The sequence below is a fragment of the Pseudoliparis swirei genome, chromosome 12 (genome assembly GCF_029220125.1).
Source record: "Pseudoliparis swirei isolate HS2019 ecotype Mariana Trench chromosome 12, NWPU_hadal_v1, whole genome shotgun sequence".
Taxonomy (NCBI): Eukaryota; Metazoa; Chordata; class Actinopteri; order Perciformes; family Liparidae; genus Pseudoliparis; species Pseudoliparis swirei.
Genome location: NC_079399.1, coordinates 5,888,950 through 5,906,163, shown reverse-complemented (window position 1 = coordinate 5,906,163; position 17,214 = coordinate 5,888,950). Strand labels below are relative to the sequence as shown.

General features: G+C 42.5%; 1 protein-coding gene across 15 annotated transcripts in view; it reads left to right on the top strand.

Annotated features, from left to right (window-relative positions):
• epb41l2 (erythrocyte membrane protein band 4.1 like 2) overlaps positions 1–6,992 on the top strand; it is a 47,421-nt gene extending 40,429 nt beyond the window's left edge. For 14 of the 15 annotated variants that reach the window (XM_056427392.1, XM_056427401.1, XM_056427402.1 and 11 more), the window contains 5 exons: positions 994–1,122; positions 1,415–1,513; positions 1,808–1,888; positions 3,162–3,276; positions 3,588–6,992. In XM_056427392.1, the coding sequence (XP_056283367.1) occupies positions 994–1,122; positions 1,415–1,513; positions 1,808–1,888; positions 3,162–3,266 (414 nt within the window). In that variant the 3' untranslated portion in view covers positions 3,267–3,276; positions 3,588–6,992. The remainder of the gene's footprint in view (positions 1–993; positions 1,123–1,414; positions 1,514–1,807; positions 1,889–3,161; positions 3,277–3,587) is intronic. The other variant, XM_056427403.1, reaches the window with a different exon arrangement.
• The last annotated feature ends 10,222 nt before the right edge of the window (positions 6,993–17,214 follow it).

Sequence of the window (17,214 nt, the reverse complement as noted above, 5' to 3'; positions counted from 1 at the left end):
ACACTAGCGTGTGTTCTGTGGGAACTCCTTTAAGCCTAAAATGACAGAAGTGCAGTCAGTGTTTGTGTCAAGCTGCCGTCCCCGACATGTTTTTGATTTCTGTTATCTTCATCATCATCATCATCATCATGATCCTTCACACCATGACCGACATGCCGAGTTCTCTCCCGCCCCGCCTGGCGTGTTGCTCCGCCTCCTGCTCCGCCTCCTGCTGTGTTTCAGTGTTGTGACGTAAACGGGGCCTCAGTGGGGAATGCATGACACTCCTTCGCTCTGCATGGTGTGTGTGTGTGTTCATGTTATTAGTGTGTCCTCCACATGTTTGGCAGTGATGTTTCGCGATTTTTAATTGGCCCGTCGCGGTCACCACGGTAACGGTATTGCGTGAAATCATCATTGCCAAGCACTCTGACCGTCATCTCTCTGCACGCTCGTTTGCACATCACTTTGCCGCCTGAGCGCGACGCTTGTGTCGTGGGCTCGTGTGTGTGTGTGTGTGTCGTACTTTGAGTCGATGGATGACACCAAAGACGGGGGGGGGGGGGGGGGGTGATGGTGGTCTGAGTGGACCCTGGTTCCTCCAGAGACAGGGTCCTTCAGGCTGCTGTCATGCTCAGAACAGAGCCTGTTGTGGGGGTCGTCGTGTTGCTGTTGTGGCTTGTGCATCGCTGGAAGTCGTCGTGTTCTACGTTTCTTGGTGTTTGCCGGCATTAGTTTTGCTTTTAGAGTTTCTTTTGCATGAATTCTGTTGCATTTACTCTTTAATATTGTGTGACCCACTGTTGATGATCATGAAAACACATGTTTACATTTCTTCTGAACGCAGACACGCACAACAAAATCAGTAGAAATTGACTGACGTGAATTTCACGGCCACCACAGCAGCGTGTTTTCTCTGTGTCCTTAACTGTCTCTGGTGTAATGTATTAACCCTCTCTGTATCCCCCCCTCCCCCTCCCCCCCTCCTCACTTCTCTCTCTCGCCCCTCCCCAGCCACCTGTGGTAAAGACAGAAATGGTGACTATATCAGACACGTTTGCCGCCCAGAAAACCGCGATAGCGACAAAAGAAGTGCCCATCGTACACACGGAAACCAAGACCATCACATACGAAGCCGCACAGGTGCACGCTCGGGAGCCTCGGGCAGCCGTTGTTCATTTTGTTATTTTTCGTGTGTGTGTGTCAGAATTGACAGTGTCGGCGTTATTTTAAGGCTTGTTTATGTTCTGTTTTGAAAGCATGTCGAAAAACGTCTTTTCCTAGAAACTATGCATGCCGCCGGCACTTCATTCCTTCCTCCTCGAGGGAAACCATTTATTATTAGTTTGTGACGAAAGTTTATTTTGAACCCGACGGGGATGACCTCGTGCTGATGTTCCTGCTAACGATGTCCCCGTGTCTCCTCTGTCATCAGCTGGATGGGAGCGGCGATGGCGAGCCGGGAGTGTTGATGACTGCTCAGACAATCACCTCTGAATCTCTGTGCACTACCACAACTACACACATTACCAAGGTACACACACACACACCAACAACTGTCTTCTTGTGCCCTGATGCATTGTGACATATATATATTTATATTTATATATATTTATTTATATATATATTTATATTTATTTATTTATATATATTGCATATATAGATTTATATATATTTATTTATATATATATATATTGAATATATAGATTTATATTCAATACATATATATATATATATATATATATATATATCTGATGGTATGATGGGTTCATAGCGATATCCCATCATACCGGGCCCCAAAGCATAGTTGTGGTGCATCTCGTTGCAGACGTTAAAGGGCGGCCTATCAGAGACGAGGATCGAGAAACGCATCGTCATCACTGGCGACTGTGACATCGACCACGACCAGGTCAGTGTTCCGACGCCTTGCTCGCTTCGTTCTGGCCGGGTGTGGCCGGTTCGACACTCCGAATGCACCGTGCGGGTTGTTCATCAAGTCCCACTCGGAGGCCGCTCATCGGCTGTGAGCTGCTACTTCCGTCTCTTCACTTATTCATCCACGCATATAGAAATGTCTTTACTTCTATTTTTTTGCAACATCCTGTCTGATTTTTGCCGCTCGTCTTTGTCTTCGATTGTCAGATTTCTACATGTTTTCCCAGATGTGATGAACTCCATGCTAAAGCTACGCTACATGCTACAGCTACACTGAGTTAGAGCAGTCCAGGTGTGTGTGGGCAATGACACTGACGTGTGTTCTGTTCACAAGCATATTGGATTTTAAATGGGAAAAAAATAACCATGTCTGCTTTACTTTGAGGATCTTTAACTCCTGATGAGTTCCCCAAATATCAAACCATACTCGTAATAATAATAATAATAACTTTATTTATATAGCACCTTTAAAAACAATGTTTACAAAGTGCTCCACAGAAAGTCAAAGCAAAACAAGTTGAATAGCAAGAAACCAATATTACATTTTAAAATATATATATTTAAATTAAAAATTAAAAATTAATTAAAAACAAAATTAATTAAGAATTAATTAAAAATTAATTAAAAACAGACAAACTAAATTAGGGGAACAAAAGTTCTGCATAAAAAGACTAGATAACTTTAAAGCTGTTTAAAAGTGATTTAAAAGAAGTTACTGATTCGTCTTTCTGTTGTCGATGTAACTTAGACACCCATTGACACGTCTGCATCCAGGAGCAGACTGCTCTAGTTTAATAATAAAAAAGGTCGGAGGACTCTCTGCTGATACCTTCTTACGGGTGGCTTTCACTCGAGGAAATTGCATGTAGCGCCCTCAAACTTTCAAATATGTGACGAAGAAATAAATCTACTCCCGTCTGCATCGTGATGCATGAAGCCTCCTCGTCCACTGGTCTGTTTGTTTTGCTGGATTTACATTTATTTTGAATCGTTAACTATTCATTATTGTTCCACTTGATGTGTCTGAAAGTATTTTACTTCATCGGGTTTACACCCCTCCCTCACCCAAAGAAGTAAAATAGCCCACGTCACATCCATTGTGAATCCAGCAGCATTTGTCATTTTCTTTTATGCTTCTTATTTCATTTTTCATTTAACTCCACCATTTTCCCTCCCTTCCCTTCCACCTCCTTCCACTGCCCGCTGTGCTCGTTGCTGCCGTTGTGTGGTTGCCCCCGGTACTGCAGGCTCTGGCCCAGGCCATTAAGGAGGCCAAAGAGCAACACCCTGACATGTCTGTCACCAGAGTGGTGGTTCATAAAGAAACTGAGCTGGCCGAGGAGGAGGATTGACTGAACTCAGGTAATAATAATAATAGTAACTCCTTTATTATTATTATTATTCAGGGCAACCGTAATATTGGAAGGTTTTATTAACAGCAGGGGGGTGTATAGAGTGGTTTATTTACATGAAGCTGCTAAAAGCCTTCAGCCTCCATCACACAGTGGGGAGAGTTGAAGGAAGAGAAAGGAGTCTTGACTTTAGGAAGGTAGGCAGTGTGTGTGTGTGTGTGTGTGTGACTAAAGGAAGTATTTCAAGTGGGAACACTTAATGTTGAGAGCCAATCATCACGCCACTCGAGGCTGACTGCCTTCCCCATGTCGTTTTCCCAGAGTTGAAGAGCCCATCGTGACATCGTTCTCCGTTGACGTTGAACGACCTCCATCACTTCACGACAACCGACCTTGACTGATCAAAGAGAAGGAGGCGAAGAAGGAGAAGACAAATGGGAGAGAAGTTGCCAATCTCTTCCCAGTGGGTTTTTCTTACATGTCTGTGGTGCGTCTAAAAACCCTCTCCAAAAAACCAAGAAAGAAAAAAAGTAACGTCCCCTCTCTCTCCGGGGGAACCAAACAGAACCACTTCGTTAGCGTAATATTTTTAGCGTGTTTCTATTTTTTAATTGTGTTTTTGTTTTTTTTACAAAATAAGCTCTAGTGCAGGTGACGGCATATGGCTCCAAGACAATTTTGAGTTGAGAAAAAAAAGATCTCCGCCCGCCACTCTGTAATTTTCTCTATCGCGCCAGATTACAGCAGAAGTAATGTCAGGTCCTTTTCTTAAAGACGTCTTTGTTCTTTTATTAAACTAAACGTCTGTTATTGATCGTCTCTAACCAGCAGCATGTCACTCTGTCTCTAGTGTCGCGTTAACACTTCTCGGCTCTCCGTCTCGCGCGCTGCAGAGCTCCGATGCCGACGTGTGCGCGCGCATCGGAGCAAAGAAAAAGTCACCTGCACCCCCTCCCCCCGTAGCATCATGCAGCACCAGAAGTCGCATTACAATTATACGTTCAAAATACGATATGGCTCTCAATGAAATATATTTGGAAATATTTGGCTTTTATGGCTCTCCCAGTCCAAAAGGTTCCTGACCCCTGCTCTAGTGTGTCCGTCGTGTGTTTCTAACTTTTAAGCTGCGGGAACGCACCGGTGACCGATCCCGATGAGATACAGGCTGAACGTGATTATTGTTATGAACTTTTTCTTCATCAATTAACAAGATGCAGTTGATCTGAAAGCATTTTAATAAACATTATCATCGTCAAAATGTAATGAATTAGCAGCTGAAGGTTTTGTACTAAAGTGTTATCGGTATATTCCTAAAAGGACATTATTACATTATTATTAAATTACAGCTCCCTCCCTCACTTTTAACTACGGTGTAAATGGAGGAACATAATATAAAAACGGTAATTTCTAAATTGTCGGGACGGCAGGAAACAAAGACACGACCTTGATTTTATTTATTTTTAAAACTTTTTCAAAGCGTAACAAATTCAAACTAATTAAAGTACATTCGCAGTCAGATGAACATTTTCACATTTTATTACGAACAGTTACAGGAATCGTGGATCTGTGACTACAAATATGGCATAAAAAAAAAATCAACCGTTTTTTTTATTGTTATGACTATGATTTCTGTAAGTTTAGTTATGATTCATCCACATTCGGTGTGTGTGGACTAGCGGCTCGGTGGGTTCATTTTCGGTTCTGTTCACTTTTTACTCCACGAAGAGAAAACATTTGACCGTTTACAGGCTGAACGCGCTCCAGAGGCCAAATGTTGCAGGTGGAATTAATTCCTCGTGATATATTTGTACGTTTTACTGAGTTTTTAGATTTAAACATCACTAAACGGTCTGAAAATGAACCGATTTGAGTACACAGCCGTCGGGTGGGAGCAGTCGCGGATCGCTCTCCCTGGGCCCGCCCACTTTACCACACTAGCCACTCCCATTGGGCCACAGGGAGGCACGGGAGCAGTAAACTTGGCTCCTGATTGGGAGAGAGGACGAGTGACCTGAAGCATTACTGGGAGATGGAGGCGGAGCCAACTTGGGAGTGAAGACCATTTTAATGCATGTCGCATGTCACTCGTTAGCTTTGCATCCTGAGTTTTAGTTCAAGCCGTTTTGATATTCTCGGGTCGATGTTTATGACACCATTAAAGCACGGGCGCCAACACGAGGGCAGAGCGGCCGGACAACACCGTGTCCGTCACTCAGCAGGGCGAGGTTTCTTTCCGGTTTGTCGTCACACTTCAGCGCAATAACTTTACTCCCAGTTTCTTTACACACCACAAACACCTCCTGGTCACCACGACAACCGGGATTAACCGTTCAGCACGTCTTCACGCGTCTCATATCCTGAGCGAGTCTAGCTAGATCCGGCGCGTCCACACGAGATCTAATGGAATCTATGTTTTCATTCATTTTTCCGTGTCCTTTTTACCCAAATGTTCCACGTCGAGATGCGACTCTGTGTAAATATCGGCGGCATTAAGTGAGTTACGACGAGGCGCTTGGCCTAACGTATTAAAATCGACCAAAAAACTAAATAAAAAACCTGCATTTGTCTGAAATCGGACCTGCGTGTGCCGCAGAGTGAACACATTCCACCTACAGCCGCCTCCAGGACTCTGAGGCATTTTGAATTGGGAGTAATTTATCGAGGAAATACTAACGCGCAGTCCTCCACATGTTGAAACGGCTCGCACCAGTTCAAGGCTTTCCTTCTGGACGGTGGTCGTCATGGCCGCCCTGACCCGACCTCTACTATGCATTGAAATCACATTCCAGAAGAGGGGGAGCTGTGGCCTCCTGCAAAGAGAGACGAGGCAGCAGTACAGAGGCACATTTTAAACACGGCGTGCAGCGGGAGGCATCTTTGGAAGCTTCTGCCGTTCCAAGAAAACAAAACAACACTTTTAAAAATAGCATCGGTTACATCACATATGGTTATATTAGTAGATTTTCTGATAACTTGTTGTCTTTTCTCTGTGATCTTGTCGCGGAAAGTTGGGATTACCTGTGCGCCCGCTCGGTTATTTCATTTCATTTTCGACATAATGTATAAACACTACTTGTATCACCATTTCATTTGTTTGGTACCATCAGCTGCGTGTTCGACCTCTTGTCGAGGGGTCCGTTTCAACCAATCACAGGAGCTCTGAGAGCGGGGGGGGAGGGGGGGTCGGTTTTCCAAAATGTTGACTTTTAGTCAAGTAGGAAGAAAAAAGAAAGAAGGAAAACAAACTTCCCGTCATTTTAATTCCGATAAGAGAGACGACACAGAGCGGTTAACCGTGGCAACTCGACAACATCGCCCGAGGCAACCGATGATGAAACCGTCAGGGGTCTCGTCATTATGGGTAAAAAAAACACAATAAAAATAAAAAATACATTTATTGCCATTACCTTCGATTCAATTAATAATATATCCGTCTTGTTTGAGATCTTCTTCTTCGGTTACACCTCAGGCTCCGGACCGCAGATGAAGTTAATACCAGCAACATTTTGTATTTCAGAGACTTCAAACTTAAAAAATTAACTTTATACAAGAAACACCTTTTTGGAAAACCACCCACAGCCGCCTCAGCGTTTCCTCTCTAGCCAGCCAATGACCACTGGTGGGGCGTGTCTATAGCAGCTTACATGTCTTGTGTCCCCCCCCCCCCCCACAGCCACTCCTCCCCTGTGTAACACTGTTTAAATAAAGGATTGTTATACTCTGAAACCTGCTGATTCGCTCATTTATTGATAGAAAGTGAAACCCTCCATGTTCACTTTCATAAAACTAACCCGCGTCTTGACACTTTTTTAATAAATAGAGCTCTATAAATGCCTTCAGCCTCAGTGATGTCAAAGACGGTTGTCTTGATAACTTCCAGATTCACCAGAGGGGTTTTAAAGACGCATAACGTTCACAGATCTTGGACAGGTAATGATTTTCCTCACATTTGTCGGCATCCATCTTCCTTTTCTTTTCAAAGCGCCGCATTGGAGTTACACGACCCCGCTGCTGTTTACATCAGTCACACTTCTCCGTGGAGACACTCCAGGGCTTCACGTCTGCAGGTTTTAAGTGTCTGGTCTCTTGGGGAAGTGTGTGTCTTCTGTCAGCCGTGTGTGTGTGTGCGTGTGTGTGTGTCCTATCCAGCACTCCTCATCCTCTGGTGTGTACTTCCGTATATCTGCCTGTAGAGGGCGCTTCTGTCTTGCGATAACTCCGACAGATCTGCCTCAGCTGTGGAGCAAAAGGGGGGAAAATATTATCTGGTGATGAGATATGGCTCACAAAATATAAACAAGGTGGATTATAGTTAGACTTTTATCAATATTCTTATTTTTTTTAAATGTTTCCCAGTTAAAACAGGCTTAGGAAATACCATCATTTAGGAGAAGAGACCTCACACAACATACATTAAAAAAATAACTAGACAAATAAACCAAGCTGGAATTTCCCAAGATTTCAAAATAAAAGTAGCTAATTTACATGCATTAAAATTAAATTTCTACTCCATTGTGTCATCGTCAAACTTTTTCTGGAGGCTTTAAATAGGAGAACTTTGGGCTCCGGAGGAATGTTTCTGTTCTCGACTGTGACAACCTGTACAATTCAGGTGTAAGATTATAGTCATTATATTATAATTCATGGAAACGCTGCCGCAGACACACTTTATGGCTCCACTGCCTTTGTCCATCGATTCCTGCAGAAGAAGTTCATATTTTTTGAAAGGTCACACAATAATGAACGGGTTCGGATCTTATTGATGACCTCATCCCCAAATCAATATTGACCCCACGACTTCTTTTCATCTTCAATCACAAATTGGGGCAAAAGGACGTCTGCGAAAAAGTAATAATCCCCTTTCATGTATCCAGCGTGAGAGGACTCGTAATGTGTGTCAGTACTTTGAGGGCACTGACCTGCAGTAACCCCCCTAAAACACACACACACACACACACATTTATGCACACACACACACACACCTGGTCGATGTTTTTTGCAGGCGTTTTGTCGAGTTTTTTTCCACATTATTCACATTTATTCTACCTGAGAGCAACATGAGCTGTCAGGTATGCATTCAAAAGAACATGTGAATATGAGACTTCCACAAGACATTGGCAAGGCATGAGAAGATGTTAATTTTATTGGTGTTTTAGTCCCTTATTCCAATATTAACCTCAATTTTTTAAGTATATTTTGATCTGCATAACTCCCTACAATGTCTTTAGTCTCCCCCTTTGTGGTATTAACTCGGCTGCACAGCATCATGAGGGTAACCTAGCGAGAGCATCATGGGCGGGGCATGTGGAGTGATTGACAGGCCCGTTTCCTACCCTGCCCGAGCTTCCAGCTGAGGAAGACGAGGAGCTGCAGCAGCAGCAGGCAGACGCTCAGGAACAGCAGCAGGCCGAACAGCCAGAGAGGAAGGAAGCCGTCTGTCTGCGTGGCCGTCTGTCGGAGGAGCAGAGCCAGGTCTGCCCAGGGGCCACTCAGCACCTCCATGCGCCTCCTGCACGGGAGGAGAGAGGGAGTCACTTTGGGATGTGAGACCCGAGGCACGGTCGTAGAAATCCAGAAGTATTCAGGTAGTGAAGGTCGAAAGACGTCCAGACACCCAGCTCCTCACTGGGCTTTAAAAAGATGTTATTAGCTTTGAATTTACTTCATTATTTAAAGTAGGTTTGACCGACATGTTTCATTGGGTGGGAGTCAGCGTCGGAAATACAAAACGGCCCCTCAGAAATATAACTGTGCCCCTGATGTCACGAGGAGAGGCAGAAAATGCCCCCATTATTCTAATAATTTATTAGCCTTTTATTTGTGTTCTTTTTGTGTGTGACCTATCTGTATTGCCTGAACTAGTTGTAGGTACACAAAAAAATCAATGAATATAATTTTTAGATATAAAAAACAAATAAATAAGTTATAATTGTTTAAAAAATGTAATAACAATAAACAACCACAAATAAATAAGAAAACAATTGAATACGATTGTCTGATTTATGTTTTCTGTTTGTTTGTTGTTCTTTGAATGTCTAATAGTCTTATTATTGCCATTTTAAAGACAGTTGCTCATATACTGAAAGCCTAAATAAGTGTATTTATTATTTTTGAACTATTTTTGAACAAAGGTTCATTGTTATTTTACAAGTTTAAAAAAATGCCCCCAATTTCTTTTTAAATGCCCCTGAATTTCACAATTTTTGCCCCCGAAAAATATATAAATTTCCTGAGAGTATACATCTTTAAAATCTGTTGCAGTAAAATAAACTTACAAAAGTATTTATAAGAGCAAATACTTTGAGTGTTTACTTTTGTATTTAAACAAAAAGGTTGTTAAATAAGGAAATAAGATTTATACCATTCAAGCCGACACTGATATGTGATAATAATGTAGTTGTAGAAGTTTAGTGAATAATTTATGTGGAATCCAGGAGGCAGTAAAACAAATCATCAGGTTATTGATCATCAGTGGTGATGAAATGATATTTTATAGACCACATTTCCATTTCTGTTGAAGTCAACATTCAGTTTGATGTAACTGTGGTTCTCCAGACATGGAACTCATTTGTGACATTTATTTTTGCCTAAATCTGTTTATTGTGCAATTTAATTAGTTTAACTCTAAATAAAACAACTTTAGAGAACAAAGCAGTGCAGCGGTTATTTCAGTTTGAAATCCTTTGTGTCATTTCCTTCATGATCAAAGGGATTAATCATACCTTCATACTGGTGGAGCGTCAGGTACGTCATCTTTATGTTATTAAAGGCACAGCAGCCGTTAAATTGTATTTTCTTTTAATACTTGATATTTTATTTAGGTATTTTTACAGAAATACAACCTTCAAAAGTAAGAATGCATAATAATAATAGAAAATAAAAATAAATTAAAAATGTACCATGCATCTGGCCAAGAAGGGCCTGGCAGATTGTGTGTATATATATATTAGGGCTGTGAAACTATTACAAATTTTAATCGAATTAATCACAGGTTTCTTTGGATTAATCACATATTACCGATATTCTCGGTATATTTTTGTGAGAACAATTAACTAATTAATCCTGTAATTTAATCATAACGCGTTATTTTTCACAGCACTAATATATATATATATATATATTTATTTATTTATTTAATTAATTTTTTTAAACACACATCTACTTACAGTTGTCAGGTTGCCCAAAAAAGAGGGTTGAATGGATGTCGGTGGGAATGACCTGCAGATGGCTGCCAAATGTCCCCAGTGAGCTCATAATGCACATCGTCTTGTGGGTGTAGAGTTCTCTTCCGTGGTCAGACGTTGAGTGGAGGTCAAAGGTCACTCAGCCAGTGTCAGTGTTATGAGATAATCCAAAGATTCATTCCTCAGGGAGACGAGATCGTCGGTTCAGTCCAGAGGTAAAAACAGTTGTGATTCCTTCTCCGTCTCCTCTTTTATGTCCCTCTTTCTTTTTCTTTATTTGTCTTCTAAGTTTCTTTCGCTCCCGTCTCCCTCTCAGATTTACCCCCTCTGTTGTTGTCCATGACGATATGAACTTTGCTCGGTTCCAACGGTCAAACCTTGTGATTGCTAAGAAGATTATCAATACTGGCCATGTCTGTGTGTGTACTGTGTATGTGTGTGTATGTGTGTGTGTGTGTCCTCAGAACAGGAACAAAATAAAAATAAACACTTTCTTTCTAACTGTGTGTGCATTGGGGCCTCGAGTAATGTTTCATTGAGCATTCGACCTTTGAGCTCACTGTGTCATAACACACACACACACACACACTCACGTTTCCTTTCTGATTGGAGGTTTCTCTTTTCTTCCTCCATCTTGTCTTTACACCTTTCTGACCAGCGGCATATTGATTACTGTAAAACAGGAACTGATGACATCAACCTCGACTTCAATGTTACAACACGATGGAGAGAGGCCAGTGAGGTAGACAGGAGAGTTTACATCCAGCTGCAGTGTGGAAGGACACACACACACACACACACACACACACACACACACACACACACACAGATAGACACACTGTACACAGTTTGGTGGTGCACATAAATTATCTGTAAAATGTGTTTTAGAGCTTTTTTCACCTGAAACCAGTGCAGGCTGCAGGTGATGAAATCACAGGCTCCATTTGTCTGGTAGGTGAGAAGTGCTGCAAATTGATTGGTGCTGTCATCAATAGAATTGATCTGCTTTGTTGTTGCTCTGATTCATCGTGCATGCGTGTGTGTGTGTGTGTGTGTGTGTGTTTCCGCTCTCTTATTGATCCATTTGTGAAGCAGACAGTGGTGTTGTTCAGGATTGGTTTGATGAGATTTTATAATTTAATTTAATTAATGTTCCAAAATGGCGTGTTTAATGAAATTAATAAAATGGCAAAGTAAAATATATATATATTTAGAAATATATATAAAGAGAAAATAATAAAAAGCACACTATATAAACAAACTGTGCAAATGTTAATTACTCTATATGGTGAAATAGTGTGCGTGGGAAGAGAGAAGATCAAATCTGGTCTGAGCAGCATTAACTCTGGATGTTTCCTCCAGAGCAGATTAGAGGCCCGGGAGGAACTTTGGATCATTTAACAAAGTTATCTGGGCCCAATTATTATTATTTTTGAAAATAACAAAAAAGAAGAAAAGTGGGCTTGTTTCTGGTTCTCTGCACACCAGTGTTCGTGTTGTTTAATCTCCATCTCGTGATCTCTCATTTCCTTGTGTGTGTGTGTGTGTGTGTGTGTGTGTGTGTGTTGCTGCCAAAGCACCGATGGAGGAGCCTCTGTCCCGCCGCATGGATCACATCGACCCGACCCGACCCCGGCTCTCTTTTGGTACCGGCATAACGTTCTCATGTCTCGTCTCACACCCCTACGCCCCGACTGCAGAACAAAATGACTCTGAGTTGCAGCAGGTAGGAAGCTGACGCACCGGGTTGGCGTCAGAGTGATGGAGATCATATACTTTGATGTCACCCTCCTGGTGGGATGGGGAGGGGGGAGGGGCCTGGGTCCATCCTCAGGACTGGGAACGGGCCCTGCGCTGCATTGATTGAGCCCTGTGAGGTGAAGCCGCACCGAGGCCGTCTCATGGATGGGAAACAGAAGTCTGGGGAGCAAAGAGAAAAGTCCTTTTACGGTGATCACGGTTGTCGAGTTGCACGCGTCTTTATTCGTGATGTTCCGAACTCAATCTGTTCAGCAGTTATTTCTAGAAAGCTGTTCAATCATGAGAGGAATGTCTCCTGGGACCGACACTGTAAATAAACACGTCCAGCTCCCGTCTGCAGAGTCACTTATGATGCTTTTCACGCAGAGGAATTCACACTTTGCTTAATTCTCTGTGCGGTCGACTCAAAATGCTGCCCTCGTCCTCATAAATGAAAATGCTTTACAGTTTCGGACTCGGCACATGTGCGGGGATGGATGCGTGTGTGCTTTCTCCCACACAGATTATGCATACATGTTGTTTTATCCCCCCCCCCCCCCCCCCCATCATTGACTTGCAGAGTGTGACGATACGCTGCAGGGGAAGTTATGTGTTTGAGCTTTAAAGTGTAAATGAGTCTTACGTCATTTATTTTCATGCCCCCAGCTCTTGTTTTAATAAATAGTTATTTAGTTTTCCTTGAATGGATCGTGCATTTATTCGTCCTTAGTTAAATATGTTGGTTAATAGTGTGCTTGTTTTATCTAATAATCTATTTAACTATTGAACTGTTGAGCTGAAACATAGTTGATACTGATTAGTCTGTAACTGTTTTAATTAGATTTACTTCAAAACTGCATGCTTTTCCCTACATACATGTGCTTATACAGTATACGTAAATATATGCATATATATACATATATATATATGATTGTATATGTACCCTTATGCAAACAGTAGAGTATATATATATATATATATATATATATGTGTGTGTGTGTGTGTGTGTGTGTGTGTAAACACTCATCAGACAATAGACAGTATAAATAACACAGGGAAAAGGGTCTAAATATACACTTTAATTAATTAATATGTTGACTCAACAGATCTCTCTTCTCTCCCTGTATCTATTCATTATATTTGAGAGTGAATCATTTAATTTCTCATTTCCATTTCCCTAATTGTCATCTCCTAACTTAATGTCATCCAGCCTCTCCCGAGCTTCTGGTTTATGTCTTAATTTGAATAGATAGAGTTGTGTTTGAATGAATGTTCGAGCAGCTAAAGTGAAACGTTGCAGCTGGATGTGGTCGGGTTAGGAAAGGAAGTAAGGAAGGAGGAGACGTAGTTTTGGGGCTTGTTCGGCTCTGTGTTAGACTTCATCTTCATCTTCTAATTGGCGCACGCAGTTGGCGCGAGGCTGTGCCCGAGGCCACGGGGAATCCTCGGGCGCATGCGCGGTCGCGCTGTCACACAAAGATACCGACCGCCGCACCGCAGATGTTACCGAGGGAGCGCAGGTCACGTGGTGCAGTGCATCCGCGCTAAGAAGAAAACAGAAGAGAGAGAGAGAGAGAGAGAGGGAAAGAGAGAGAAATAGAGGGAGGGAGAAATAGAGAGAGGGAAAGAGAAAGCGAGAGATATAGCAGGAAGTCAGGATGGAATTAAATGTTCCGATGTTATTTTTAATCAACATTCATGTGAATTTGCTCCACCAAGCTGGTGTCAGGCTGCACGACAGTTTCAGTGTGTGTGTGCGTGTGCATGTGTGTGTGAGTCTGTGTGTGGGTCTGTGCATGTGTGTGTGTGAACATGTGTGTGTCTGTGTGTGTGTGCATGTGTGTGGGTGTGTATGTGTGTTAATGTGTGTGGGTGTGTCGGTGTGGATGTGTGTGTGTGTGTGTGTGTGGGTGTGCATGTGTCTGTGCATGTGTGTGTGTGAACATGTGGGTCTGTGCATATGTGTGTGTGTGAACATGTGGGTCTGTGTGTGTGTGTGGGTGTGTCGGTGTGGATGTGTGTGTGTGGGTGTGCATGTGTGTGTGGATGTGTGTGTGCATGTGTGAACGTGTGGGTGTGTGTGTGTGGATGTGTGTGTGCATGTGTGTGTGTGTGTGGATGTGTGTGGATGTGTGTGTGTGTGTGTGTGTGTGTGCAGATGATGATGATATAAACGGACCTCAATGGGCCACTGAGCACAACATTTAAAAAAGTGCTAAAAAAGTTGTAATTCTGTTTTTCTGAACGACGTGACCTTCATGTGACTCGTTAGTTTTCTCTTGTTTGTTTGTTTACGTTTGGGTTGGTGTACGTTCAAGAAACCAGCTCCAACTTTTTCTCTCTCTCTCTCTCCTTGTTTTCCTCCCTGTTGTCATGGCAACCCCCGGGCCTTTTTAGCACACGAGTTACATCGCGCGGGGTCGCCGAACGATGCTCGTCGCCATAGTTACCGGGGCTTCTTTTTTGTTGTTGTTGCCGTGAATGAGATGCGGTGCTCCTGGCACCGTGTGGGTGTGACCTTGACCTCCGACGTAAAGCGGAGCTGCTGTCAGTGAAGCTTCAGGGGCTCAAGGTCAAATCTCCTCTCAGCACCAGGTGGTTCATTCTACTGTTGATACGCGGTAATGAGACGCGGATCGTTGTGTCGTTGCAGCTTCTGTTTGCTCAAAGGCAACGGCAGCTAACTGAGGTCCTCTGGAGAGAGCCATCACTTCTTTGATCTCCTGATATTCTTCTTCTGTTTTTTACATTTTTGTATTCGGCTCTGATCAAAGGATTTCTCTCTCATCCCGAATTTCCAAAAAGACGCTTCAAATATATGACCTCATACCTCGAAATCACCTTTTAGTGATCATAATGAACATATGAGGACCAGTTGTCTTCATGGTCGGTGCAGCATCTCTTTGTAAACGCACTCTTGGTCTGGTTCTGCCTTTTCTTTTTCTTTTTTCTGTAGAGCATGAATATGAAAGAGCAGAGCAGAGAAAAGAGAAGAAGAAGAAATGTCCTCTGCATGAATTTGGGCATAAAGAATGAGAGAGTGTGTGTTCAGAGAGAGAAGAGCTGCTGAGAGACAAATAGAGAGACACAAAAACCAACAAAATAAACGAGATGGTGGGTGGGAGTGTGAGACAGAGGGAGAGGAAGAAGTGATGAAGGTGAAGAGAGAGAAAGAGAGAGAGAGAGGCAAACAGGCAGATACATAGTTGGCATTGTATCGCATGTTAATTAGATTCATCACATTGTCAGTCGGGGAGATTGAGAGAAACCTACAGGGACAGAAGTGGAGGGAGAGGGGGAGAGGGGGAAGAGGGGAAAGAGGGAGAGGGGGAGAGACTGTTAACAGTATAATTAACCGTTAATTAAGAGGTTGTTCAAAGAGATGGAGAGACGGGGGCGAGCAGCTGAGGAATATCGGGAAAGAGATGACGGGGAAACGTAAGCAGCAGAGCAGAACTCAAGAATCTATTAGCTATTTCTGTTCAGGACAATTTCACAAAAACATGCAGGATGACTCGACCGTCTGGTGACTCCAGTTAATCACGTTATTGATTATGAGTCCATTTTTCATTATCAAATAACCAGATGGGTCGTTGTGGGTAAAATACCCGACCTCATCACATCGATGCAACTAGCCGATAAATCTAATGTTGCAATAAATATAAAAAAGTGATATTAAAAGGGAAGAAACGGTATAAATCCTACTGTCGACCCATCCATCACTTTATTTTCCCGGACACTTTAACCTGCTGGAAATTCACTTTGGTCACTGCCTTGTGTATATATTTAGTTTCCACTGTATATTTAGTATTTTAGTATTTAGTATTTAGTATTAGTATTTAGTATTATTATTGTGTTTTGTGTTTTTATCTTTATCTTTTATTTTTATTAATGCTCTGTGCTGTGATCCTGAAATGTCCCCACTGTGGGACTAATAAAGGAATATCTAATCTTATCTTATCATATCTTATCTTGTCTTGTTCTGCATATTTCATCAAAACGTGTTGTTTTTGCAGAGGTTATAGTAAAAGTATGACGGAGCTTTAAACGTGTGCTCTCAACCCCCTCAGGTCTTATGATACAGTGACAAAAGAGGACTTTAAAAAAAACCACTGTAAACCAAAGTAAAAAATAAAAGAATGAAAACAATACATAAAATATGAAAATGCAAAAACATAAACGCGCTTGATTCTCCTGAAACAGCAACACCGTGTTGTTTTTTGGTGCACGATTCTTTGAATTATTGAGCAGTAGCTCCTCCCCCACACAACTCACACGCGTCAGCGTTTCCACGGTAACGGCGACTCGAATCGTCTGACGTCACATGTGACATCACCGAGCGCAGAACCAGAGTTTGCATAGAGAGGCGGCCGCCACGAGTCGGGTATCGCTCCTGTAGAGGCGGCGTCCCTGGAGCTTCACCAGGTTGATGCACCTCGACTCTCCGGTTCACACACCGGAGGGAGGGAGCGACCCCCGTCGCCACATGGCGGCTTGTGTCTGATCCACTTCCAGTTGATCCCGTCTCCGGTTGTTGACGAGCTGTGCAATGCACAGGTCTTATGTGCTCCTCCTTCCCCTACAAAGGGGCTGGAGGAGTTGAGTCGCTTGCTCCTTAGACCAGAGCCGAAGAGCGCTTCAATCGTGTTTAGATTAGCATAGAATAGAAAATAATAGAATATAGAATAGATTAGAATAGAATAGAAAATATTAGATTAGAAAAGAGAAGATTAGATTAGATTTAGAATATAATAGAAATACATTTGATTAGGTATTCCTGTTTTTGTCCCAGTGGGGAAATAATATAAATATATATATGTATATATCATATAATATATCATATCATAATATGTATTACTAGATATATAGAGAGAGGGAGGGAGAGAGAGTGGGAGGGAGGGAGGGAGGGAGAGAGAGAGAGAGATTAAAAGGATGGACCCAAAGGTTATTTATCCCCCAATGATGCTCTTTCCTGAGTGGGGTCAGACAAAAGAGGAGGGGGGGGGGGGAGTGTTCACAGGGAG